The 25,529-nt window shown below is 35.1% G+C and overlaps 2 protein-coding genes and 1 long non-coding RNA gene across 3 annotated transcripts; 2 read left to right on the top strand and 1 right to left on the bottom strand.

Moving 5' to 3' along the window:
- Positions 1-1,649: 1,649 nt before the first annotated feature.
- LOC11410231 (serine/threonine-protein phosphatase BSL1) lies at positions 1,650-12,287 on the top strand. Its single transcript, XM_003591546.4, has 21 exons — positions 1,650-2,352; positions 2,441-2,501; positions 2,622-2,700; positions 2,820-2,899; positions 2,993-3,087; positions 3,948-4,047; positions 4,149-4,218; positions 4,465-4,566; positions 6,395-6,476; positions 6,615-6,782; positions 8,098-8,269; positions 8,380-8,581; positions 8,658-8,825; positions 8,946-9,184; positions 10,174-10,258; positions 10,362-10,460; positions 10,532-10,731; positions 10,818-10,893; positions 11,239-11,374; positions 11,600-11,739; positions 11,842-12,287. The coding sequence occupies exons 1-21, from the start codon at positions 2,151-2,153 to the stop codon at positions 11,923-11,925; spliced, it is 2,640 nt and encodes an 879-aa protein (XP_003591594.2). The 5' UTR covers positions 1,650-2,150; the 3' UTR covers positions 11,926-12,287.
- Positions 12,288-14,121: 1,834 nt separating this feature from the next.
- Positions 14,122-16,120, top strand: LOC11420033 (protein SLOW WALKER 1). The gene has a single exon (XM_003591537.4). It carries the CDS (start codon positions 14,254-14,256, stop codon positions 15,844-15,846), a length of 1,593 nt encoding a protein of 530 aa, XP_003591585.1. The 5' UTR covers positions 14,122-14,253; the 3' UTR covers positions 15,847-16,120.
- Positions 16,121-20,220: 4,100 nt separating this feature from the next.
- LOC112417527 (uncharacterized) lies at positions 20,221-22,017 on the bottom strand. The gene is made up of 2 exons (XR_003008099.2): positions 20,967-22,017; positions 20,221-20,577 (listed from the first exon to the last, which is right to left on the bottom strand). It is a non-coding gene; the product is annotated as an uncharacterized lncRNA (long non-coding RNA).
- Positions 22,018-25,529: the final 3,512 nt, after the last annotated feature.

Here is a 25,529-nt window from a genome sequence, read left to right as displayed (position 1 = left end):
GGTATAATGAGCACATAAACAAAGAAACCAAAGGCATTGCAACTCATGAAAATCACAAAAGGATGAAGGGGGAGTGAAGCAAACAAGTTATAGTTTCTTTTGAGTGGATAAAACCAGTTTAAAATTTATTTTCAAAAACAAGCATCATTTAAGAAATTCAAAAAGTGGTCACAAGTTTATGCAGTATACGTAGAGCACGTGGGATTACACCCATTCTCATTTTGGCATATGTTATTTTATGCCGTGGTTCATCTATAACTACTCTTTATATCAACTCCATAAAAGAGATTTGTATGCATTGAAAAAGTTGATCTTACCAAGAGTTAAGCAACCACAAAAATTTTAATATGCACAACATCTTATTACTTAGCCAGGATGAAAAATCTACGGGGTAAAGTCTTTTTCAAACGATTTAAGATAAAACCGGACAAAACGAAAATGACACTAATTGGTAGAGATGACGTGCATACGTGGAAAGGCATACTTCCAAACAAAAAATGGTTATAGTTCTATACCTCCGTCCTAGACAAGGGAGATCCTTTGATGGCCTAGGGAAACCATGTGCCTCGCACATGAAGAGAGCAATAACTTTCAGGGAGTTTACTATTACTCCCTCTCCTAAATCAAGTGAGTCATTTGTTCATTTTACACTGATTAAGAAAAATGTATAAGTGAATGAGAGAGAAAAATTGTTTTAAGTGCTCTTGTCAAGTATTTGTGTATTCACCATTATCATAAAGACAAAGTGAAAAATATTGAATTCAGAGTGATGAAAGTAATATTAATTAGAGTTATAATTGAAAAAAGTAATCAATATTATATTGAAAAATTGAAATGAGTTTGTTATTTTGGCTTCAAGAAAAGGAGGACTTTATACATAACACAAAAACATCATCACCCTTACTGGAACACCAGTGATGGTGGAAACAATCGTAATTCTTGCAGGTACAAAAAAAAACATACTAAACTATCATAATTTGTAAAAATACATCATAATCTTGTTTAATATTGAACCATTAGAATTTTATGAAAACTACACTTTGTAACTTAAACAATCATCACTTTAGTCATTGTTATTTTAGTAAATAACCGTGATACAAATTAAAAATCTACTATAGTTCATTGAGTTTTTAGTTGTTGTCGTCGTCGTTGTAAACCGGTTATCTTCTGTGCGCGTAATCGCAGAGACTAATCTCTTGAGTTTTGTGGGACTTAAATGAGTGCAAACTCTCCCCAAGAGTTTTAACGTTGCTGCATATCCAAGGCTGAATTCGAACCCAAAACCTTGATTAAGTTAGAAGAGACTCGTATCATTTCATCTAAGCATTTTTGGGTTAGTTTGTTGATAATATCATGATCACGCTAAATTCATCAATTATACACTTTAATTAATAATACTAATGTCATGATCACTCTAAATTCAATACTATATTCCACTTTATATTTATGATAATGTTAAATGCACCAATATTTAACAAAAAGATTTAAAACAATTTATCGTTTTGATTTATGTATTTTTCTTAATATATACGAAATGTTCAATTATGATTTCTCTTTACATTTCCCACAACAAAGTTACTAAAGTATACTTTGATCTTGATCATTGTAATTGTGAGTGACAGGCGTGTGATTTTAGCCATGTGTTTTGACATTGATTCATGACAACCTGTAACAGTAGTTTGAGTTGCGCGGGCCATCTGTGAGAAGTGGTGGCTAACTTAGGTTCCCTTCTTTTCCATTCCCACTAACCCAACCCTTTCTCCAATTCTATTCAATTCAATTCAACAATTCACATAAAATAATTATCAACTAGATTCAACTTAGTCTTTTCTCTGTAACTCTAAATAAATAAAACTCCTCCACCTTTATCAACCCAATTTCAACATAAACAAAAACAAATAAAACTCTTCCCCTTTTACTTCATATACACTTCCATCCAATTCTCTCTCTCTCTCTCTCTCTCTCAATAATTTAAGATCAAGACAATTCTCTACTTAGTTCTTGATCTATTGTAATTTGAAATCAAGAAAGAAAAAACGTTTACAGTTATACTTTACTATATAATAATATAAACGGGTCCGGAGCTATTCCGGTCCGGGTCCACCACCATTGCTTAGGGTTCTTCTTTCTTTTCAACAATAGGATTTTCGATGGGTTCGAAACCGTGGCTATATCCTGCTCCAACGTATAAACCGATAGAAAGTTTTTGGGATACTGATGAAGACGCACCTGGTCCTCGCTGTGGTCATACTCTCACCGCCGTCGCCGCCACTAAGTCGCATGGTCCACGGTTGATTCTCTTCGGTGGCGCCACTGCCATTGAAGGAGGATCTACTTCAGCTCCTGGCATTCGTAATAATCTTCTATCTTGCTTTCATTTTTGAGTTATGTTGTTGAATTTTGCTTGAAATTTGTTTCTCTGTTTGATTTTGTTTTGTAGGATTAGCTGGAGTTACGAATTCAGTTCATGCTTATGATGTTGATTCAAAAAAATGGACTAGGTTCGTTCATTCATTTTGAAATTCAGCTTCATTTTTTGTTGTTGTTGTTGTTGTTATTGTTAGTTGAATTGAATTGCTAGTCAAGTAACTGTGTTTGTTTTATGTTATGATGATGTTTAGGATTAAACCGGCCGGAGACCCGCCCTCTCCTCGAGCTGCTCATGCCGCAGCCACCGTTGGCACAATGGTTGTTTTTCAGGTGATTATGTGATTAAATTTTGATGATACTTTCTCTTTTACTTGGTTGGTTTGTATTGATACGGTGTTATGACTTAACATATCTGTTTGTTTGGTGCTTTATTGGTTCTGCATGGCTAGGGTGGGATAGGTCCGGCCGGGCATTCTACTGATGATCTCTATGTGCTTGACTTGACCAATGATAAATACAAATGGCACAGGTGAGTTACTGAGTTCGATCTTTCCTTTTTTATACTTCTAGAATTTTGACAAAACTGTAGCATTTGTCAATATTTCAATTCATTTAATTGTAGAGTCGTTGTACAAGGGCAAGGACCAGGGCCTCGATATGGCCATGTAATGGACTTGGTTGCTCAGAGGTATCTTGTTACCGTCAGCGGAAATGATGGTGAGTGAAATTTTGAACTAGTTGTCTTTTTCCACATTTTATTAATGAAACCGCGTTGGACAATTAAATAGATGTTTGCTTATCATTCAAGACATCACAAACATATGATTAACTACATGCAATCAATTTTTACTTTTACATTTGTTGTCTTGGAACTGTGCAATTGGATCGGAACGGTTATACAAACATGCTACAAGTTGTTGTGAAGACTAGATGTATGGCTGACTTTTTGGACGGAACAATAGTCAACGCGGCCCACTACACAAGGCTGTAGTTAGGTGGGGTCTGGGGAGAGTAGATGTATGCATCCTTACCCCCGACAAGCGGATAGGCTGTTTCAGGATTTGAATCCGTGACCTCCAGGTCACAAAGCAACAATCTCACCGTTGCAGCAAGGCTCACTTTCATGGAAAATTAATTAATGAGTAGGCAAAATGGTTAAGTAAAACATGAATGATAAACTTGACTTGTGAATGCCTTAAATACAATTGCCTTTCGGATCCAGGTTTTCCATACTAGATTGAAAGTTGGGGGAAAACTATTAAATAGTCACAAGTCACAACACAATCTTTAACAATTCGGTGATTATATTTTGACTTTTTTTTACTCCAGTGCTATTACGTAGTACCGGCATTTCATTTTGATACAATTTTTTATTTTATTTTTATAAAAAATAAACACTATTAAATTAGCAGTGGAATTTCTCCAAGTTGTTTTCCTTGTATAGTCTTATGCTACATATTTCCGTGATCCGTGTGGTTGTAGAGTGCATGTCTTAGTTCACTATTGTGATGAAATATTATGTTGTCTGGTGATATATTACAAATAGTTTTTTTTTTTTTTTTTTAACCATTTGGTAGGGAAACGAGTTGTGTCTGATGCTTGGACTTTGGATACGGCTCAAAAACCTTATGCGTGGCAGAAGCTGAACCCAGAAGGTGACAGGCCTTCTGCTAGAATGTAAGTCTGTCTAGCCTTTTGGCAAGCAAATCCTTATCTGTCTCCACTTTTTAATTATACAAGTATATTGCCATTTTACATTATTCTACCACAATTTATAGGTATGCAACTGCTAGTGCCCGCTCAGATGGAATGTTTTTACTTTGTGGTGGAAGAGACTCTTCTGGAACTGTATGTCTTGTACTTACTGCGTTAATTAGATAATCGTATTATGTTGCTCTTAGAAAACATGATGTGATAATCTTTCATGCATGGATTATAACACCCCTTTTGTCTAATTAAATTGTAGTGTGTTGAGTAATAATTAATTTTGTTGAAGCAGAAAAGAATACTTTTTGATGTCATATTGTTATGAATCTTGCATCTGAGGCCTATTTGGTGAAATATAATATCACTTATTGTATTTGTCCTCTGCAGCCACAAGCAGATGCCTATGGACTTCTCATGCATAGGAATGGCACGTGGGAATGGACTCTTGCTCCCGGAGTTTCCCCTTCACCTAGGTATCAACATGCATCGGTAAGTGGGATATTTCAACAGTAAATTTCTTATATGATTTCTCTCATCACTAAGATTCTGGATCTCTGTTAGTTATTATTACTTAAAATGGTGACATGATTTGATTCTTTATTTTTGACTATTCAATCTTCATTCATTCATTCATTCATGATGTAGATGTCAAGATTAAACTCCTTTCACTTTTGTAATAAAATCACAGATGCCAATTGTAAGAATTCATTTTATTTCTATCTAATGGTTAAAAGCACCAAGTTTTCACTGTGTGGTCTCACTTATATTAAGATAACTACCCACTTAAAGCTACCTTTCCTACACACACCTTGGTTGGCAAACTTTCGAGTTAACTTGTTTATGCTGTGTTTGGTGTGGCGTTGGAAAGTGAGAAGTTGGAAAGTGAGAAATCGCGGCAGGAAACCACGTTGACGTGGAAGCCATGTTTTCTGGCTTCTTTCTTTTCACGTCTAGTTCTCTTTGAGACATACGTTTAGCACATATGCCACCAAACCAAACAGGCTATTACTCGTTAGGGTTTTCATTTCTAGGTACGGAAATCAAGTTGAATTGCATACAGACTCGTTATTGAGTAAACTCTACTTAACTATTGTGGACTCGTTCAGACTCGATCAAAATTGAGAGTTTATGCTCGAGTGAGCAAGTTCAATAATAAGAAAAAAATCAGACTTAAAAATATGCTAAACGACAGCTTTTCAACTTTCACCTGGAATTTTCTCATTTTGGTTACCTCTCGATGCTTCCTTGTCATCATTCCCACCTTTGTTGTCAAGATCGTGATCTAAATTTTCCAATTGAATGCAAAATAACTTTTTAAATCGGAGAGATCGTGGGATTTATTGCAATCCCAAAAATGCCATTTCTAGGTCAGGTTGTAACATAATACCTCTAAATGCAGCCCGACTGCTGCGGCGAAGTATCAGCATCCCCATGTTCCTCCTCTAATTGCCATCCGTAGTGCGGTCAAGTTGGTATGGTTCTAGCTATATCGTGCGGCTGCAGCATAACTACATCACCATCACTCTGTCTCCATTTTCGTCTCCCTTGTTTTAACCCTCAGTCTCAATCTTATCATGCTGTCTGCGAGCCCTATCTTCGAAACTTAAAAGGCCCCTTTTTTAGTTTTTTCTGTTTATTTTTTTATCCTTTAACTATTTTGTTTAAAATTGGTTTGGGCCGAGTGCTAGCTATCCATGAAGGTAAATTGGTTTGGGCCGAGTGCTAGCTATCCATGAAGGTCTGATAATAGATTAAGTAAAGAATGATGGATTAGTTTTAAATTTTCCTTAGCCATAATAAACAAATTAAAATAATTTTTTATAAAATTAATTAATTTAAAATAAAATATTAATTTTCTAGTTTCTTTATATCAACTATTTTTAAGCGACGAAAATGTTAATTTAACATATACTAGTATAATTTTATATATATTATATCTACTGATTGATTTGCGAAGGACGTTACAAATGAATAGGCACATGCTTAATTAATATTTATAGATGATTCATAATCCTAATGAAGGAAGCAAATCATGAATTACTAGTAGTATAGAAACTATTCTGCAGAGATCATCTTTGATCCTCTTTTATTAAAAAAAATTGGGGAAGAGGGAAATTATCATTAATTCAAGTGGCAATAAAGACCATTTTACGACTTTCCACCCAAGGGATTTGAATTCTGTCCCATGAGGTTACAAGGCCTAGCTCTGTCTTCCACACTATTTTAAGCCAAAATCCTGATATTATAAGATGTATTCTAGCTATTCTAACACCTTTGAAGATTGTTTTTTGATTGAATATGACATTCATTCTATCAGGTTTTTGTTGGTGCACGATTACATGTTACAGGAGGTGTTCTTAGGGGTGGGCGAGCTGTCGAAGGTGAACCATCCATTGCAGGTAACTTGTATTTATAGTCCATTGCAATTTTTTTATTGTACATGTTTCTTGCCATGCTGTCTTATTTATTTCGTCTACTGGTGTGTGACTATTATTTATTTATATTTATGTATAAATATTATTTTCTTGTTTTGACAGTATTGGACACTGCTGCTGGGGTTTGGTTGGATAGAAATGGCATTGTGTCCTCGTCACGCTCAAACAAAGGTCATGATTATGATCATTCTTTGGAGCTTATGCGTCGTTGTCGCCATGCAGCAGCAGCTGTTGGTGTTCAAGTCTATATCTATGGTGGTCTTAGAGGAGGTATGTACTTGCATTATGAGCAATGAACGATAGAAATAAGGTGTCACTTTCACATGAAAAACCAAATGCAGCTTATTACAAAAGCAATTAAGCTGATATAAAGAATAAAATGACTCTTTTTATGCATTACACGAGATAAATGCCGCCAGTCAGTCATATTGATGTACTGATTTTACCTTTTTACGAAATCCAACGGCATTGATTGGTTTGTTGGCAGCTGCATGCGGCTCTAGTTCTGTGTACTACTCTCCTGGCAAGCATTAAGCAGAATCCACATTTTACTTTTCAAATTATGTCATCTGTGTTTTTAAATTGAAGCAGACGTGTCTAGTTCATTTTCTTAACCATGCACACACACACACACACACACACCCACCACACTCCCCAGCACTCGCACACACGCGTCATTTGAGTTGGCAGACCAATTGTGATTTCCCATGAAGAGCGTTCACTCTCATGAAAAGGAAGACAATTCCTACGTGTTCACTTTTTCATGAAAATTGGGATTGGAGAAATATGCAGGGTAGCTTGGTTATCACAAATTAATTTCATGCGCTCCATATTTGCCAGCTGAAGCAATTGTTTTAGCCACATAATTCCCATGTTGTTTCCATTGCATGATACTCTCTGTGCCTTTCCATTAGATCCAGCAACAATGATTTGTTTCTTGCTTCTCCATGAATTAAGTTTCCTGCAATGAAGATAAAAATCTTACGGTGATCATGCCAAGCAATTTCAGCACTGTGTTTGTTCTGATAAAATAACCCTCAGCTTTTAGAAACTAGCTTACCAAAGTTACAGCAAAAACAATGTCAATTTTGGTTATTGTAAGATCGTTGAGTTTGTAGCAAGACATATGTATCTTCCAGGACCTTTTTAGTGGCTCCTCAAACCTAGTAGTAGTTTGACATTTAGATCCATTGGAGTGTAGTGTCAATGGGTTGAAAGCCCAGCATGCTTGTTTGCTGGAATGACCATGATATGGAAGATGAGTAAAACAGGTGGTTGATGTCTGTTGAGGAGATGGGTGATAGAGAATGTATTTGGGTGACGGGAAGAGTTGCAAAAAAAGTTGCTGGTAGTGGAGAACTATTGATACGATGCACTTAGAAGAATGTGTTTTATTCTATCAGTTAGTTAGCAGGAACTAGAATTCCTATTTAAGGAATTTATAAGTTTTTAAGTTCTCTAATTTTACTTCGGACCGTGTGTCTTGATAAATTTATATCTTTGTTTGTCTTAAATTGTTTCTCAGATATTTCTAATCGGTTTTCTTTGTTCACCAATTATAATGAAGCCGTGTTATCCTGTGCAGATCTACTACTGGGTGATTTCTTAGTGGCTGAAAATTCACCATTGCAGCCTGTCATCAATGAGAGAGGTTCACCTCTTACAAGTCCCAAACACAATCAGTCTAACTTCAACTATAATGCAAAAACACCAAGTATGGATGGTGGATTAGAAATCCCGTCATCTGGTGGCTCAGGGTATGTCATTTGTTGCTTCTCTCATTAGAAGCTCAACACTTCTAGCTTGTCATTCTTGTGCATGGGCTATTTCAATTTTATGACAGCTTGATATGTGTTGATTTTACCAGCTTGGACAAAGTTTCCCTGGAGAAACTGAGGGAGGCATCAGCTGCTGAAGCCGAGGCCGCCAGTGCTGTCTGGCAATCTGTGCAAGCTATATCAAGTAGTCCTGCTGATGAAACATTTGTGTCAGATGACAACTCACATGCTGCCGACACAGTTTCAGATGGAAGTGACACAGAGGGAGATGTTCGCCTTCACCCTAGAGCTGTATGTACTTGGAATCCTTGCCTATAACGGATGAAGTTTCTCTCAAGGACGCAAATTAATAATGATTCTATTACAGGTTGTAGTTGCTAAAGAGGCTGTAGGTAACCTAGGTGGATTGGTGAGACAATTGTCCCTGGATCAATTTGAAAATGAAAGCAGACGCATGCTTCCCATAAATAATGATTCGCCATATCCTACAAAGAAGTTCACCAGGCAGAAATCCCCTCAGGGTTTACATAAAAAGGCAAGCATTATCAGATGCACATTCTTCTTCCCTTATATTGGTGGGGCTTAACACGTGTGCCCATTTAATTATCATATTGGTACAATAAATAATCACTTGTTGTCATTCTCTTCTTGCCAGATAATTTCAAATTTGCTCAGGCCTCGCAACTGGAAAGCACCTGTAAATAGGCGGTTCTTCTTGGATTCTTATGAAGTGGGTGAGCTTTGCTATGCTGCCGAGCAAATATTTATGCATGAACCAACTGTTCTTCAGCTGAAAGCCCCCGTCAAAGTATTTGGTGATCTTCATGGGCAGTTTGGTGATTTGATGCGGCTTTTTGATGAATATGGATTTCCTTCAACCGCAGGAGACATCACGTAAGCTTGTTATATGTATACATGGGTATATTAACATTCCTTGTGCCAAAATAGCTTATGCTGATATCATCAATCAACTCTTCTCTATTTCTCTCACACTATGTAATCCTGGATTTTTATTCCTTTGCGCCAATTAGAATTTAGTTCCAACATGCTAGTCTTAGACTAGCATATTGTAAAATGTCAGCCATCCAACTTTTTTTCAATTTACAACTCCTTGGCAAGCAGATCACCAGATTCTTTTAAGAGTATTTATTGGAAAATCTTATAGATACATCACAAAGATTTTATGTTAGATACACTTGAGACCCTGTGGATGTTATTGTTGACTTAAGGTTTCATCCTTTAAAACACAGTTAAGCACTATTTGATTGACTCTAAAAATATTTCTTTCCTTTGATCTGTGGATTTCAATATGCACTTCTTCTGAATGGTTTGTTGCATTTGAACTCTTCAACATGTCTAAAATTGTTTCTATCCAAAACCATGTCTAAAAATGTTTACTCGCAATTTGTTGTGAATTGAAGTAAAACATGCAGGGGGATGTCGTGGGTTAACTTAATATGTGCAATGTATTTCTTAACACGATTTTTTAATTCAGCACTAGCAGTGCATTTGGCTAAACAACTTAGTTAAGTGATGATTGAATAAGCACCTATGTATAAGCTTTTTCTATAATCAAAGAGGAAACATGGTTAAATTGTTTTCTTATAAGATATAAGCTATTCTGAAGAGCTTATTGAAATAAGATGTAAACATCTCATAGACATCTCACACCCTTCTATTTTCAAAAGCATATGTCAATAGATAAGTTCAAATAAGTCGTTTATAAGCCAATCCAAATGCAGCCTTGGTATGTTTCAGTTTGTTTTATGTAAATAACACAGTTCTTCTATTACTATTTAATGTTGTGAAAATTTGTTGAATGCGGCATTCTCCTCCTGTTCTACATGATCATTTTGTAATTAGCTAAATAATTGATGTTTCAGGTATATTGACTACCTGTTTTTAGGAGATTATGTTGATCGAGGACAGCACAGCTTGGAAACCATTACCTTACTACTTGCTCTTAAGGCAAGCTAACTACTTTTAACTATAAAAAGTTGTCAGCTATTATGGTATTTGGTCTTCATTTTCTTTATAATTGACTTTTGCTGGTGTTCTTCTGATTGTGCAGATTGAATATCCTGACAATGTTCACTTGATACGTGGAAACCACGAAGCTGCTGACATAAATGCATTATTTGGTTTTCGTATAGAGTGCATTGAGCGAATGGTATAGACAGAAACATATCTGTTTTGATTCAGTTTTTAGGTTCAATTCTGCAACTGACTAGATGCTTGCAGGGTGAAAATGATGGAATATGGGCGTGGACAAGATTCAATCAACTTTTTAACCATCTTCCACTCGCTGCTCTTATTGAAAAGAAAATTATCTGTATGCATGGTGGCATTGGAAGATCTATCCATTCAGTAGAACAGATAGAGAAGATTGAAAGGCCCATAACAATGGATGCAGGATCTATTATTTTAATGGACCTCTTATGGTATCCTCTTTTTTTTCTCATTCTTTCTTTTCATGTTGGTGTTATGTGTGCATTCTTTTTGTCTTATAGCATCTATACACTTGAAGGTCTGATCCCACAGAAAATGATAGCGTGGAGGGTTTGAGACCAAATGCTAGAGGCCCAGGGCTAGTCACTTTCGGGGTAAGTACGCTGTCATTCATTGGAAAAATGAGCCTTTCATGCAATTAGACAAGTTCTCTCAAATGATTTAATTTAGGTTCTTAGTTACTTGAAAATGTCCACTCATCCTTGTCATCCTCCCCTTCATGCCCACCAACGGTTTTCTGTAGTGATATAAATTAATGTTCTTCTTGAGAACCAAAAATGAAATCAATTGAAAGTTTTTGGTGGCCTCCACAAGATCAAAAAGGATTAGGGCATAGAAGTTCGACAGTACAATTGAATATTACTCAATAGCCACACATGCCTTATAGCTTTTGCTATTAAAATGCCAAATTAACCTATTAACTTCCTTATTTTATGCAGCCTGATCGTGTTACAGAATTCTGTAAGAAAAATAAATTACAGCTCATCATAAGGGCCCATGAGTGTGTCATGGATGGTTTTGAGCGATTTGCCCAAGGACAATTAATCACACTTTTTTCTGCAACCAACTACTGCGGTAAGCATGATTTCTCATCTTCATTCTCTTTCATATGTAAGGAGGGGTTGGGTAGCTCATTGAGCTAAGGGAAAAGGAGTTGGAGGTCCTGCGTTCAAACCTGAGCGAATGAGTAAAAATATTAATCTAACAAACTAACTACTCACATTTGCCAATAACAAAAATAAATAAATTTCTCTTTCATATGTGGTAGCATTTCAATCTTATTTTGGGTGTGTTATTTAGGAACTGCAAATAATGCGGGAGCTATACTGGTGGTAGGCAGGGGTTTGGTTGTGGTTCCAAAATTAATTCATCCGATACCCCCTCCCCTTCAGTCACCAGAGTCTTCTCCTGAGCGTGTCATGGACGAGACATGGATGCAGGTAAGCTTGATTCTCTGTACCATGTTTAACAATAACTGAAAAAATGCATTTACTGAGTAGCGAAATGTATATGAACTTATATTTTGTTTGTTCTTATTATAGGAGCTTAATATTCAGAGGCCACCAACTCCTACTCGAGGTCGACCACAGCCTGACCTTGACCGTGGCTCCCTAGCGTATATATGACATGATCAAATGCAACCCATGTGGATTTGTAACCAGGCCCCCACCAAATGTTGTTCAAATACCTGCAAATTGTTGCAGAATGCATATTTTGTACTGTATTCTTTTTCTAGTGGCAGATGATCAATTCTCAGTTAGTTTGCAAGTAGCCCCAGTGTGGATTTTTGTAATTTACATTTAGCCTATTAACAAATGGGTGATTATTGTTGATATTGGGTTTATAAGGGAATGTGACGTGGACATAATAGAAGAGATGTTGGCATCTTGTACCCCTCAATATAGGGATAACTTTTAGTGAGGGAATACAGTATGTATATTGTATTATAAAAGAAATATATAATTTTTTCCATTTTATGTTTTTGTAACATCTGGATCATTTCATGATATGATGAGATGAGAGTAGCAATTTCCTAGGTTTCAAATGTATTATTCCGGTTTCGTGAAAATTAAAATTAAAACCCAACACAAAATATAAGTATTGCTTTCAAATGATTGATCACTTGATCTTGGGTATAAGTATTGAATAATGACAGGAGGGTGAAGAATATAGAGGCAACTTGAGGTATGAGTAGAGGCGGAAGAAGTTGAAGCAAAGTGTGTAAGGAAATTGCGATTCATCAAAGATAAAATTGTTTAAGGTGTAGATGTAACCATTTTGGTCAAGGCATTTTGTGACCATAATAAGTTGGTGATGCTCCCAAGTAGACACATTCTTAGGACCAGAACTATAATTTGTGGTTATTGTAAGGCGAAGTAAATAAAACCAGTGAGGTCAGGAATGGGGAGCTTGTTAATAAGGTGTACAGCTTATTGCAAATCAGAGCATCATTGTGTAAGAATCAGTATGTCTTTGATACAGTAAAGGCTATCTTAGCCAATAGTGTCTTCATGAAGGATCTACTTAGACACCTGAGATTTAAGAAAGTAGACATGTGACTGAAATTCAAAGAATATACCATTCCCTCTGGCAAATTTTGACACCGAAACTAAATTCTTTATAATGTTTGGAACACATTGTAACAACTAACAATCAATGTATACTACTATATATAGATCTTGTTGTTTATCAAGAAAACTTGGCTGGGTCCAATTGTGTTAGATTTTGCTGATATGCAGTAACATATGCGATGCTCCGGAGTCAATATACCAGTCCATTGTGTCAAAGGATTAAGGTGCAAGGAACTCGTGTGTTTGTTGCCGTTGAGTTTATATATTTGCGCTTGGATGTTAAGGCTGCAAGTTAGCATGTTGAGACTTGCGATGCGATGGAGAAGGCTGTGTGAATTGTTCATAAAAATGATGCACAACATTGGTAGGCATTATTTATGACATACTACTTCATGCACAATTAATAAAGTGATTGTTAGCATGGGAGTCGACAACTTCTTCTAATTAAGCATGATGTTTTTTAACTAACCAATTTGCTTGTCAAATGTCAATAACTCAAAAAATTGAATAACGAACATAAATATTTGAGAATGTCTTCCCTCTAAATTTTCTCTATACATATACTTTTTTTTTTATCTCAGGATTCGAACCATAATCTTAAATATATTATGCATTATTCCTATCAACTAACTCAGCTAAATTCAGAGAGATAACTTTATACATACTAAGCCACAACAATTATTTACTAATTTTAAATATACACAAATTTCAATCAAATACCTCAACATTTTCAATTCATTATCTAAAAATTCAACATCGAGCTGATTTGAAATCCACATGGACTAATACATCATCATCCACAATGTTTGAAGTTAATGGATGGATGAAAATGAGTAACACAATACAAATTTAGAGATTATTATGCTATTTCAAAAATATTTAAAAACTAAACTAAATGATAATAACAAATTCAGTGACTATCCTTAAAAAAATCAAATTCAATGACTAATTATATATTCACTCATAATCTTTTGTTCAATAAATTCTACCATTTGAAGATGTAATGTTAAGTACCTCTCCGATCATTATTTCAAGTAAAAAAAGAATATATATGTAGTCTATAATATAAGAAAAAAAAAAGAATAAATCAAATACAACCACATATTTAATATCACTAAAAATATAAAATACAACATCTAAATTAATATTTAGAAATAAATAATATGATAAAATAAAAATTAGCAAAATAGTATTTAATATTGTTATTTCTTTAAAAGGTATTTGGACATTGTTTTTATTTTTTTTACACGTTACACAAACCTCTACTCTACTATCATTTGTCGCGCCGTGCCTCCCTCATTCTTCTTAAACCCTAAAAAACCAGCAAACGAATAAGACAGTGTTGAAGGTTTAGCAGCTTCTTCTTCAACCATCATATCATCAATGGAGGAAGCAAGAGTATCAAAAAACTTCCCAGTTAAACCAAAACTCAAAACCAAACCAAGAACACAATCCCAAACCTCTGAATCCAAATACTGGTCTTCCTTCAAAACCCAACAAATCCCTAAACAATTCTCTATCCCTTCCATCACCTTCTCCCCAAATCCACCCTATTCCTTCGCCGCCGCTAATTCAGCCTCTCTCTCCATCTTCAGCTCTCAAACTCTTTCCCAAACCGCCACCATCTCCTCCTTCTCCGACACTGTTTCCTCCGTCTCTTTCCGTAACGATGCTCGTCTCGTCGCCGCTTCAGACCTCTCAGGTTTTATCCAAATCTTTGATGTCAAAACACGTACCCGTCTCCGTCGTCTTAGTTCAAACAATCGTCCTGTTAGGTTTGTTCATTATCCGCGTCATGATAAGTTGCATTTAGTTTCTGGCAGTGATGATGCTGTTGTTAGGTATTGGGATGTTGCTGAGGAAACTCCGTTCATGGTGTTTCGTGGCCATAAGGATTATGTTAGGTGTGGTGATTCGTCGCCGGTTAGTTCTGATAGTTTTGTTACTGGCTCTTATGATCATTTTGTGAAAGTTTGGGATGTTAGGGTTAGAGGTGAGACGAATTCGGTGATGGATTTTAATCATGGTTGTCCTGTGGAGGATGTTGTTTATTTGCCGGGTGGTGGGATGATTGCAACTGCTGGTGGGAATGCGGTCAAGATTTGGGATTTGATTGGTGGTGGGAGGCTTGTGTATTCCATGGAGAGTCATAATAAGACAGTGACGAAGATTTGTGTTGGGAGGATTGGGAAGGATTCGGGGGATGAGTCAGATCAGTATAGGATTATGAGTGTTGGTTTGGATGGTTATTTTAAGGTGTTTGATTATGGGAATATGAAGGTTACTTATTCGATGAGGTATCCTGCGCCGCTTTTGTCTGTTGGATATTCCCCGGATTGTTCTACGAGGGTGATTGGAACTTCGAATGGGATAATTTATGCTGCGAAGAGGAAGGTGAAGGTGGATGAGAAGGAAGTTGGCGTGAGTGAGGCTAGTTCGTTTTGGAGAATTAGGCCGGTGGAGGATACTGAGAAGAAGGTTTTGAAAACTACTAACTTTAGGTATTTTCAAAGAGGGCAAGGAGAGAAACCGTCTGAGGGTGATTACTTGGTTATGAAGCCAAAGAAGGTGAAGTTGACTGCACATGATAAGCTTTTGAATAAGTTTAGGCATGGTGAGGCTCTTGTGTGCGTGTTGGAAGGTAAAAATCCGGGGCATGTGGTTGCTGTGATGGAGGAATTGGTGTCTAGAAAGAAGTTGTTGAGGTGTGTTTCTGATTTGGATTTGGAGAAACTGGAACTGCTTTTGGCTTTCTTGCATAAGTATTGTACTGTGCCCAAGTATTCTAGTTTGTTAATGGGATTGGCTAATAAGGTTATTGAAATGAGGGCTGATGATATTAAGAATTCTGAAGTTCTCAAGAAGCATATAAGAAATCTCAAGAGCACTGTCGAGGCAGAGATTCGGATTCAACAGTCGTTGCAAGAGATACAAGGGATAATTTCTCCTTTGTTGAGAATTGCTGGAAGAAGATGAAGTTTTGGCCTTCTGTCCTCATATGCGAGGTGTTTTTGTTCACTTATTGTGTGTTATTTTAGTGTTGTCTTTGTTTTTGTGGTTTAAGGAAATTTCAGTTTTAGAATTTTTGTGTGCCTTGTAAAGCACCCGGAAAAGTTATGGCTAATTTTTGAGTTGTTCTCTACTTGCTTAGTTACTCTTTCATCTATTGTCTCATATGTTATCTCCATATAGTTTTGTTGTGTACGTTATCCATCTGAAATTGCATATGTCTCATATGACAAGTCTTTTTTTTAACACTTGCATCCATTTTGGGCTCTCGGGATATCGGGATATTTATCAGATTGCAGACAACCATAGGTGGTTCAACATTTCCATGATATATATATTTATTTTTCATCGGACTTGATCCATTTTGTTGAAATATTTGAAACACTTGGATATAGCCGTCGTTTGTTAAACTATCGAATTAACTCTTGAACTCTTACAAGTTTACGTTCTTAGGTCTCAAAAACAAGTTAACTCGCATGTAAATTCTCTTTCCGCAAAGAGACTCTGATCTATTCCTTTCCGGAGTTTTAAAATACTGAAGTTTCATCAAGTGGAACTATTTCTTTATTGCTTCCAGAACCTGCACTGTCAAGGGGAAAGGAAAACCAGTAGTTTGAATAGGTGAGCATTGGAACTGCTTTGAATATCATTGCAGGGGCAGTTTCTATTTCTAAGACTGATTTTAGACTAGCTTTAGCGGCATATATGTATCCATTCAGATTGTTGTTGTTGTTGTTGTTGTTGTTCTGTTAGAGTTAAGACTCAGGAGGTGTTGCACCCTAATTGTAGGCAATTTGGGTTGATAACAATTCCTGGCTTCTGCTTTATGTTATATCTTTGACTCAATCTTGAGTATTCCTTATACATGAGTTGGTTTTAACAAACACTTTGTTAAAAAAAAGAGTAGTGGCAAGAACTGTTGCTGTAGGTCTTTTATTAGTATTCACTTCAGAATACCTTCATGGAAAGCAAAGCTATTTTCACCGAATATGACACTCTTCTAGTTGAACCTATGGCTGTTTTCTGTACATATGACAGTAGCAGTTCTGTTGCACATGAATTGTAGTGTGAATTTGTTATTCGTATGTAGGTGCTCTGCTCTGTTGGCAAATTCACAAACTTTTGGTGGGGTGCACAGAATTTACAGAAATCAAAGGATCAAAGTTACTACATAACTGAAATAAAAGGATCAAAGTTACTCATAATTGTGTCACTGTAACCCCAGTGCTGCATTACTGCTACATGCTTTATATTTTATTCCCCATGGTCATAGAAATTTGCCTTCATACTTAAGGATATACTTTTAGTTATTTTACGCATTAATTGATTTCTCAAAACAATGCAAGTAATGAAAACAATATCAAAATCTAAATGATTGCCTTCCAGTTCTAAATGATTGCCTTTTAGTTAAGATACATTCTCTATATCACCCAACTAATGCTATCTGTGCTTCAGTTCTGAAGCGATATTTGTAAATATACGCACTTCATATAAATGGTCAAACTGTTTCCAAAAATGTATAACTTTCTGATTGTTCAAAGCTGTTTGGCTTTGCCAGGATCATATTTGTTGCCTTCTTTTAGAAATGGTGATTCTCACAAGTCATAACATATATGATATACCACTTAATGCTAAAAACAGAGTTGGAGGGTTTCCTACTGCAAGTACAGAACAAGCTATGTCATGAGTAGTGCTGACAATGAACCGAACCAACTTCATGAATCAAATGAGCCGAACTTGAGTTGAAAATTAAGTTCGTCAACTAATTGAGTTGAACTTGAGCTATATGTAGTTCGACTCGTTTGATTCACGAGATGACTCGATTATATATATAACACTTAAACAATATTTTTAAATTTATATATAATTGATTTTATGCACTTAGATAATTGATTATATATATAATACTTTAAAAACTAAGACGAATAGTTAGCAATAATAGGATAAAAATGAGCTAATTTAAAATTGATTGACAACGCCATGCACAATGTTGTTGTAGTTTTTAAGGATTTCAAAACTAAAATAGTTCCGCATCGGATCATGCATGAAAAATAGAGGATGCGATTATCTATAATAAGATAAACATATGACACGAGAAGGAAAAATTGGATTTGGTGGTTGCATACTAGTGTTCAAGTGGCTTTACTCATTTCCTTACCTAACGTTATGCGCTTTGAACAAACGAATTGAACCTAATGAGCTGCACTAAATTGTTCATGAACTTTAAACGAGTCGAACTTGAGCTGGAAAAAAAGTTCGTGTCAAACTTGAACCGAGGTTCGAACCGAGCCAATTCTTAACGAGTCGAGTCGAATTTAGACGGGTTCGATTCGACTCGACTCATTTCCAGCCCTAGTCACGAGGATAGCTAAAAAAATTGCTGCAATCATTTGGGAAAAAAAAGTTCAACACTAAACCTTAGTGCTTCAGCTCCCAGAATTTGTTTTCGTGGTATCCATCCGTCCATCAATGTTGATCAAATCTAACCAGTGTCCAATGATAGATAAATGTTTCACAATATCTTGTCTAATCAAACTTCTATAATGAACCAGAGAATAGTCCCCTATCACAAGGACATCCTTTTGCAGGGACTGTTGCTCTTTGTTTTGATGTTTTGTTGTAATATGGTGGGTTAATCTTGATTGAACACTCCCTGCTGCTAGTATAGTGAGCGTTGTAATTTTTGGCTTTACCCGGGTACCACTTGTGCTTGTGTTCGAGTTTCAATATATTTTTCTGTTTCAAAACTAAAATTATTTTATCAGTTGAGATTTGAGCATCTGCACTTGAACTGATATGCAAGATTTAATTTGATCAATCTGTATCAAACCTCAATACAATTGCATGAACATGATGTAATAATTGGATCACTAAATTTTACTTTAGTCATTTGGTTAAAATACGAATATATATTATACTTCCAATTTATTAAACATATGTTTGTCCTTATTACTACTAACAACCGTAATTGGAACGAAGAAGAAAGTGAATGTTGCAAAGAAATAAGAACTCAAGTTTAGTGTGTAGAGCACGTTAAAAATATAGTTGGTTTTTGCAGCTGAGATTCCTTGAAAAGTGAAGGGAGTCTTTATTTTCCCTGTTAAGTTGTGCGTCTTAAGTAAATATGATATGAGGAGCTATGGATTTCGTAGAAATAAGAAAGATTTTAAAAGTGGGTAGAAAGGAGAGGATGGTCTTCCAATATCTTCTCTCCATGATCAAGTCATTGTCTTTAAAAGATCAAAACTTCTTCCATTCATCATAATTTAACCTTCATTACTTGTTTAACTTCCCTTACCTAGCTGACATTATCTCAGCCTCACTCAATCCATATTTTCTTTGCCATTTTCTTAGCCATGTCAACTTCTAAAAGCTCATATTTATATTTCGAAGGATATGAAACAAATTAAGCACAAATGTGTCTATCTCTCCATTTATTATGGGTTCTCACGTATGTCATATGTTGCCTCAACAGTTCTATCATAATAAATAAAAGGGTTGTTGCATCCTGTAATTTCTTCTCTTGAGTGCAGCTTTGATTATACTTAGCAGCATTTGAAAGAATATGGCACAATTCTAATCAACATATAACGTCTTCTTTTATCAACAAGTATAGCTTTGAAACAAAAAAATAAATGATCTTCCAGGATAATTAAACTAGGTAGAAACAACAAGAACCGACCTAGATGTTTTTTCTGCAGAGCATTTGAAAGAGTACAGCGCAACTCTAGTCCAACGAAGGTCTTGTCGCTGCTGTGCTTGGTCACCGGTGATGAAAGGTCGTATGAGAGTAGTAGAGCGATTCTTGCCTGTAGCGAGATAATTGATTTAATTTTTGTATCTGTTTTTATATTATTCTTGTCCACTACCACACTGGACTGCTTTAATTTTTGCATTGAACTGATTTTCACAAGGATTTTAAATTGAATAAAAGCTTCTAAGTTGTTACACACATCTACTAGTTTTTGCCTTAGAAGATAAATCCACGCAAATCTACTAAAATCATCAATAAAATGAGCATAACTTGTTGGAGCTAAATTCATAATGTACTAAATTCAAAGGACCCCATACTTCATATTCGTAATGTACTAAATTCAAAGGACTGTCTTTTGGCACATGTAAGAGAATTTTTAAAAGGAACTAAGAGACTTTTTGCATTAACAAGCTTCACAAAATTCAGATTCATCTTTTGCAGAAGCCTAGATTGTTTGCAGCTGCTTTGCATTTGATCAAATAGCTATCTGCTAGGATGGCCAAGCTTCCTGTGACAATATCCTTTAACAGAAATAAATGCAGCAGGTTCTTTATTTTCGGCATCCGAATGTCCGAAACGCTAGGAAATTGATAGAAGTGAGTAATTTCATTGAACAAAGTGCATATAATACAATCTGTACCAGAACCAGACTTATGACTAAATCAAATGAGATACAACAGAAAGATACACATTATTCTATGACTAACAGAATGCGTCGCGGCTGAAAACAACTTTCATCTCTTAGTTTATTTCTCCATTTTCTTGATACACTCCGCGCCTCATCGATACTCAGGTGTTGATGTGTATTAGTTGCTGATGTAACAGTGTCAATTCTGTATTTTCCTTTTAGCTGATACTAACGTTTTTGAAATCAAATTACATGACTTGTAGGTCTTCGAATCAGATGGTACATGCCTCAATTGAAAACTCAAAGGTAGGTGTATCTGTAGGAAAGAAATTTGAGGTATTAAGGTTAGGATAATGGTCACTGTTTTTGAAGAAGATATAATGGTCACAGTTGAAACGGCATCCCTAGCAGCTAATGCCAATATGTCAGCACAAGAGACAGTTTTGGCACATTTTTCCTCAACCGCATTTTTTATGTCATTAATGACATCAAAGCCAGCCAAAGTTAAATTAGGAATTGCATCCTTCTCTGCAGTGTTATTGCTAGTGGAGTTGAACAAAACTGAGCCATCGCAACCCAGAAATGTACATATTTGCAATCTATGTTATACACATTGTCATGTTGAAATGCTACTCGTAATATTACACACACAAATATTCATAAAATGAAACATGACTGCATAAAAGTTTTGGTGTATGGATTTACCTTGACAAAATAGTCATGGAAATGCAATCTAAGCACCTTAGCAGGTAAGTTGGGATTAGCAGAGACATACTGTAGGGTTTTTTCCATAATAATGTCATTGGCCTGAGGGCAGGAATGCTGGTAGAAGTTCTTCCCCAGGATGCCTCCTTGACAAATCACAACGAAACTTAAAAGTACCATGCAAGGCACTAGTGAAAATCTGTTCGTATTCAAAGGGGAGAATGAATGCTGAACTAGAAGGACATCCCATCCTTTTATAGTATCATATTTCCATATAGTCAAATAGCAATGGCATTACTTCATTTAAATTTTATGGGAAAGATTAGTTTCAAATTATGTCCTAAACTTTTTTATCAGTAAGAATCAAATTTGCTATCCGAGTTTTACAACACTCATACACCATGTGTACCAATTATTTGCGCTAGACCTCAATAGCATGCATGTCCTACTATTTTTTCATAATAAAAAAGTCTAGGGTGAGGGGCACTCCAGTCCTGCCCTTTACAAACATAAAATTAATTTATTCTTCAACCAGCTAATTCAATGTGCCTGAAATAAATTTAGGATGAGGGGACGATGCACCAGTATAAGGTAGGAAAGACCTTTGCCCTTAAAGAGCACTTCCAATCTTCAAAGGTATAACTGACTCAAATCTGAAACCTCCGGATCCAAGACCTGTCATTTTACATTTTACCACCAAACCTAACTCTTGGAGTTTGTTGCTCTTAGTCTGGGATAGGTATCTGCTTAGACATAACTGATATTAACCTTCATATTGTAGTGATAGCACATAGCTGATGCTTTTTACTCCACCCTCCCCAGGTTGTGTTAATCTTTTATTTTATTTTCTTCATCATGCTCGCTTGTAATTCGGCCTAACAGCTTCCCCCTTAACAAAATAAAAAATAGGATTTTGCTATAGATATACGAACTACTACAATAATGGCTCAGAAAACTTCACATAATTCACATTACGCGGTGGTGGTTTTGATAGACTAGTATTACCCCGGCTTTAAAAATAAGCATAAAAAGTCAAACAAAATTGATGTATTCGGATACAAATTTGAATTTATTTATTTTTGTTTATACTGGAAAGAGGAGGAAGGAGTAGAGAATAATGTGATCTAATCTTTGTCTCTTTCAATGCATGATGGCTCGTAGAGATGAATATGACCATGAAAAAAGACAATCTCAGCCAGCCAGCATGGTGTCTTCAAAAGAAGACAGGATGCAACTTACATAGGATTCAAATTGCTATATAGGACAAAATGATAGTAATAGTTTTGGTAAACCAATGAAACTGTAATATCCAACAAATCATTCTTCACATCCTTTAATCACGCCAATCACATAAAAAGGACCCATGGTTATTGGAAATACAAAAGATGATTAATGGTAAAACAAAAGGAACATCATTGCTATAAGCCAATCAAAATAATCTCTACTTATTACTTACAAGGAAATTGAGGGCCCTCCTAAGCAAAATTTACTTTAAGCAATGGCCTTCAAAAGATTCGATTTCCACTGTCCAAGTGTCTCTCTTGGATTCCTGGAAATTGGTCATTCTCTTTAGTACATGATACTCCTTTCTAAAGTAATTGATTTGCTATGTGCATTATTAAGATGACACTAGAAAAATGGTAGTATATAAGATGTTGTTAAATTCATCTCATTGCGTCTTTTTGTACATTGGATTACCCCTCCATAAGGTATACTTAAACTCAATATTGATGGTAGCTTTCTACAAGATTTTAGTTGTTTAGATGTTGGTGGTGTTGTTCGCAACCACGATGCAGATCGGATAGCTGGTTTTTCTCACTACAAAGTTGGAGGTGATGTGTTATCAGCTGAGTGACGTGCTATCCAGACAGGTCTTGATTTTTGTAGTAAAAAAGGTTATGCCAACATTATTTATGAGAGTGATTGTTTGAAAGCAGTTGACCTGATTATTGCTGGTCGTGATCATACCTTGCAAACTTATGCTACTTACATTCATCATATTAGAGATGCTTTCCATGGGAATAGAAACACAACATTGATGCATGTTCTTAGGGAGCAAAATATGTGTGCAAATTTTATGGCTAAGGAATGATCACATCCAAGGTGCTCGGCTCACTGGAACTGCTCTCCGCCTGACATGGAATCTCTCATCACGAGAGATCAGCTTGGAACTTAATTTTGTCTTCTTCCTTTTTTTTCTTTTGCCTCATTACATTGTAAGACTACCAAAAAAAAAAAAACTGTCTTAATGAATATTTTTGAAATATCAACCATTTATAACTTTTTGGTAATATATAATTAATAACATTAAATGCCAATTCCCTAGAAAAAACATTAAATGCCAACCAAAATTATGTATTGACATGTATAAAACTGTCAATTATGTCGATTATTTTGAGACGAAGGAAGTAACATAACATTATCCACAAAGTTACATAGGTATATGTTCTTGGATCACAAAAATGGATTTGAAATTACATATATAAACTATTTTCTACTTGTGTTCATAAATTTTCTAATATAGTTTATGCAAACAGCTTATAATATCAAAATAGATTGATTTAATTTATCTTTTGTTATATAAATAATTTATTTATACATTTATAAGTTATATAATAAATTCTTATGTTTTTTTAAAAGGAATAAATACTTATGTTAATTAAAATGTTATCTCAATAGAGCCAAAAACGACATCATACATTATCATAATAATAAATGAGATATGAAATGATACAATAAAACGTTATCGTATTCGTTAAAAAAATAAAACGTTATTGTATTATCATGAGATATGAAACACTTTGACCTTGGACACGGTACATTACTGACAAAAATCCCTAGAGTTCTAGCCTTAGAACAATATGAATATGATATGATAGATTATTTTTTACTCTTATTAATCTGAAAATTAAGCTATTTTCTACTTTCGTAGTTGGCCAAATCCATTGATTGTTGGCTAAGTCATTGCTAACAAATTTTAGGTTGGGTGGGTTGGGTTCAAGCGATTTAATCCTTAAATTTTGTCAACAATCCAAATTTTATATACAAGACTAATTGGGGGTTGATTTGTTGTACTTGTCCTATTTTGACACCCCCAAAGACTTTTATGTTATAGAGAGGAATTAATTTCTTCAAATAATACAATTTCAGTCAGAACCAAAAAAATACAATTTCAGTAAGGAGGCTATTTATGGTCGCTCTCATCCTTTTTTTATTTTTAACGTGTATCTTTTGTCAAGATAAAACTCAACAATATAAAATTTTAACTAGAGAAGATATATTAATTACCTTGTCATATTCTACTAAAACATAGCAAAAACTCTTAATAGTATATCCTTTTTATATAGGAGAGTATAAATAAAAGCTATATTTTGGAACGTATATCTTTTATATATAAAAAAAAAAAAAAAAAAAAACTTGTTATTATCAGTCAATCATTTTCAAAGTTTTAAGGTAATATCAAAATTAATTTTAATCTTTAATAATATATCGCAAAAGAATGAAGGTCTCATTCTAGTCTCTTTACAAAAACAACCAATATAGTTTCCGATGGAAAAATACAATTTTTTTTAGTCCCAACAAAAATTGGTCGGGACAGTATAATCGCTGAGTTAATATTAATCACTAAGAGTAAATTGTGTCTTAAACAATAACGTGAACTGTTAAGTTATTTACGTTGTGCATTAACGATGTTAGTTAGCTGACATTGTAGAATTGTAACGAAAAATTAACAGACAAGTTAGTGTCCTTGGCAAAACACGAAAATCCCATTTTAGTTCCTTAGAGGTGAATAAATTGATATCTTGTTCTTTAATATAGGAAGAAGAAAGGGGAAAGGAAGATAGCCCAAGAGCTGGGGTGAAATTTGAATAGTTTGGTCCCTAACAAATGTTATGAGACACATATTAGTCACCGGTAATATCATAGAAAGAGAGTCCCCGTGAGCATAGCTCAGTTGGCAGGGACAATTAGAGCTGTCAAAACGGGTCGGTCTGTATGGGCCGGTCCGTTTAGCCCGAATAAATATAGGGTTTGGGCCTAAAATATTGAGCTCGAATTTTAATAGGGCTTTTTAGCCCGGCCCTTAAAAGCCCGGTACCCGTTAGGGCTAGCCCGAATGGGCCGCGAGTAGCCCGTTAGCCCGCATAACAAAAAAAATTCTATAAATTATATATATTTTTTAAATAATTATTTACTTAGTTGATTATCAAAGTAAAAAACAAAAGTGAAAATTCAATGAATTAACACAAATATAAATGTAATATAAAATTATATTTATTCATTTCGTTATTTATAGTTTTAAAGATCGAATATATAAATATCTATAACCATAACATATCTAATTTATTTAAAATCATTTTTCTCGTCGTTTTAGTTTACGACGTTTGTACGAAAATGTTTACAATTTACTTTTGTGCTAGACATTATTTAAACATATTAAAAATATTATTTATAAAAAATTATAGTAGTGTTTTATAGTATTTTTTTAAAATAAAAAAAAATATAATTTTTAATACGGGCCGGCCCGTTTAGCCCGCGGCCCATGTAGGGCCGGGCTCGGGC

Source organism: Medicago truncatula, chromosome 1 (assembly GCF_003473485.1).
Source record: "Medicago truncatula cultivar Jemalong A17 chromosome 1, MtrunA17r5.0-ANR, whole genome shotgun sequence".
NCBI lineage: Eukaryota > Viridiplantae > Streptophyta > Magnoliopsida > Fabales > Fabaceae > Medicago > Medicago truncatula.
The sequence above is the reverse complement of the archived record's forward strand: the minus strand, read 5'-3'. Positions and strand labels throughout refer to the sequence as shown.

Excerpts from the sequence above, each read along its gene's own strand:
- LOC11410231 (XM_003591546.4), top strand. The coding sequence starts at position 2,151 with ATGGGTTCGAAACCGTGGCTATATCCTGCTCCAACGTATAAACCGATA. Across the intron at positions 3,088-3,947 it reads TACCGTCAGCGGAAATGATG|GGAAACGAGTTGTGTCTGAT; the intron begins GTGAGTGAAATT and ends ACCATTTGGTAG. Across the intron at positions 9,185-10,173 it reads TCAACCGCAGGAGACATCAC|GTATATTGACTACCTGTTTT; the intron begins GTAAGCTTGTTA and ends TTGATGTTTCAG.
- LOC11420033 (XM_003591537.4), top strand. The coding sequence starts at position 14,254 with ATGGAGGAAGCAAGAGTATCAAAAAACTTCCCAGTTAAACCAAAACTC.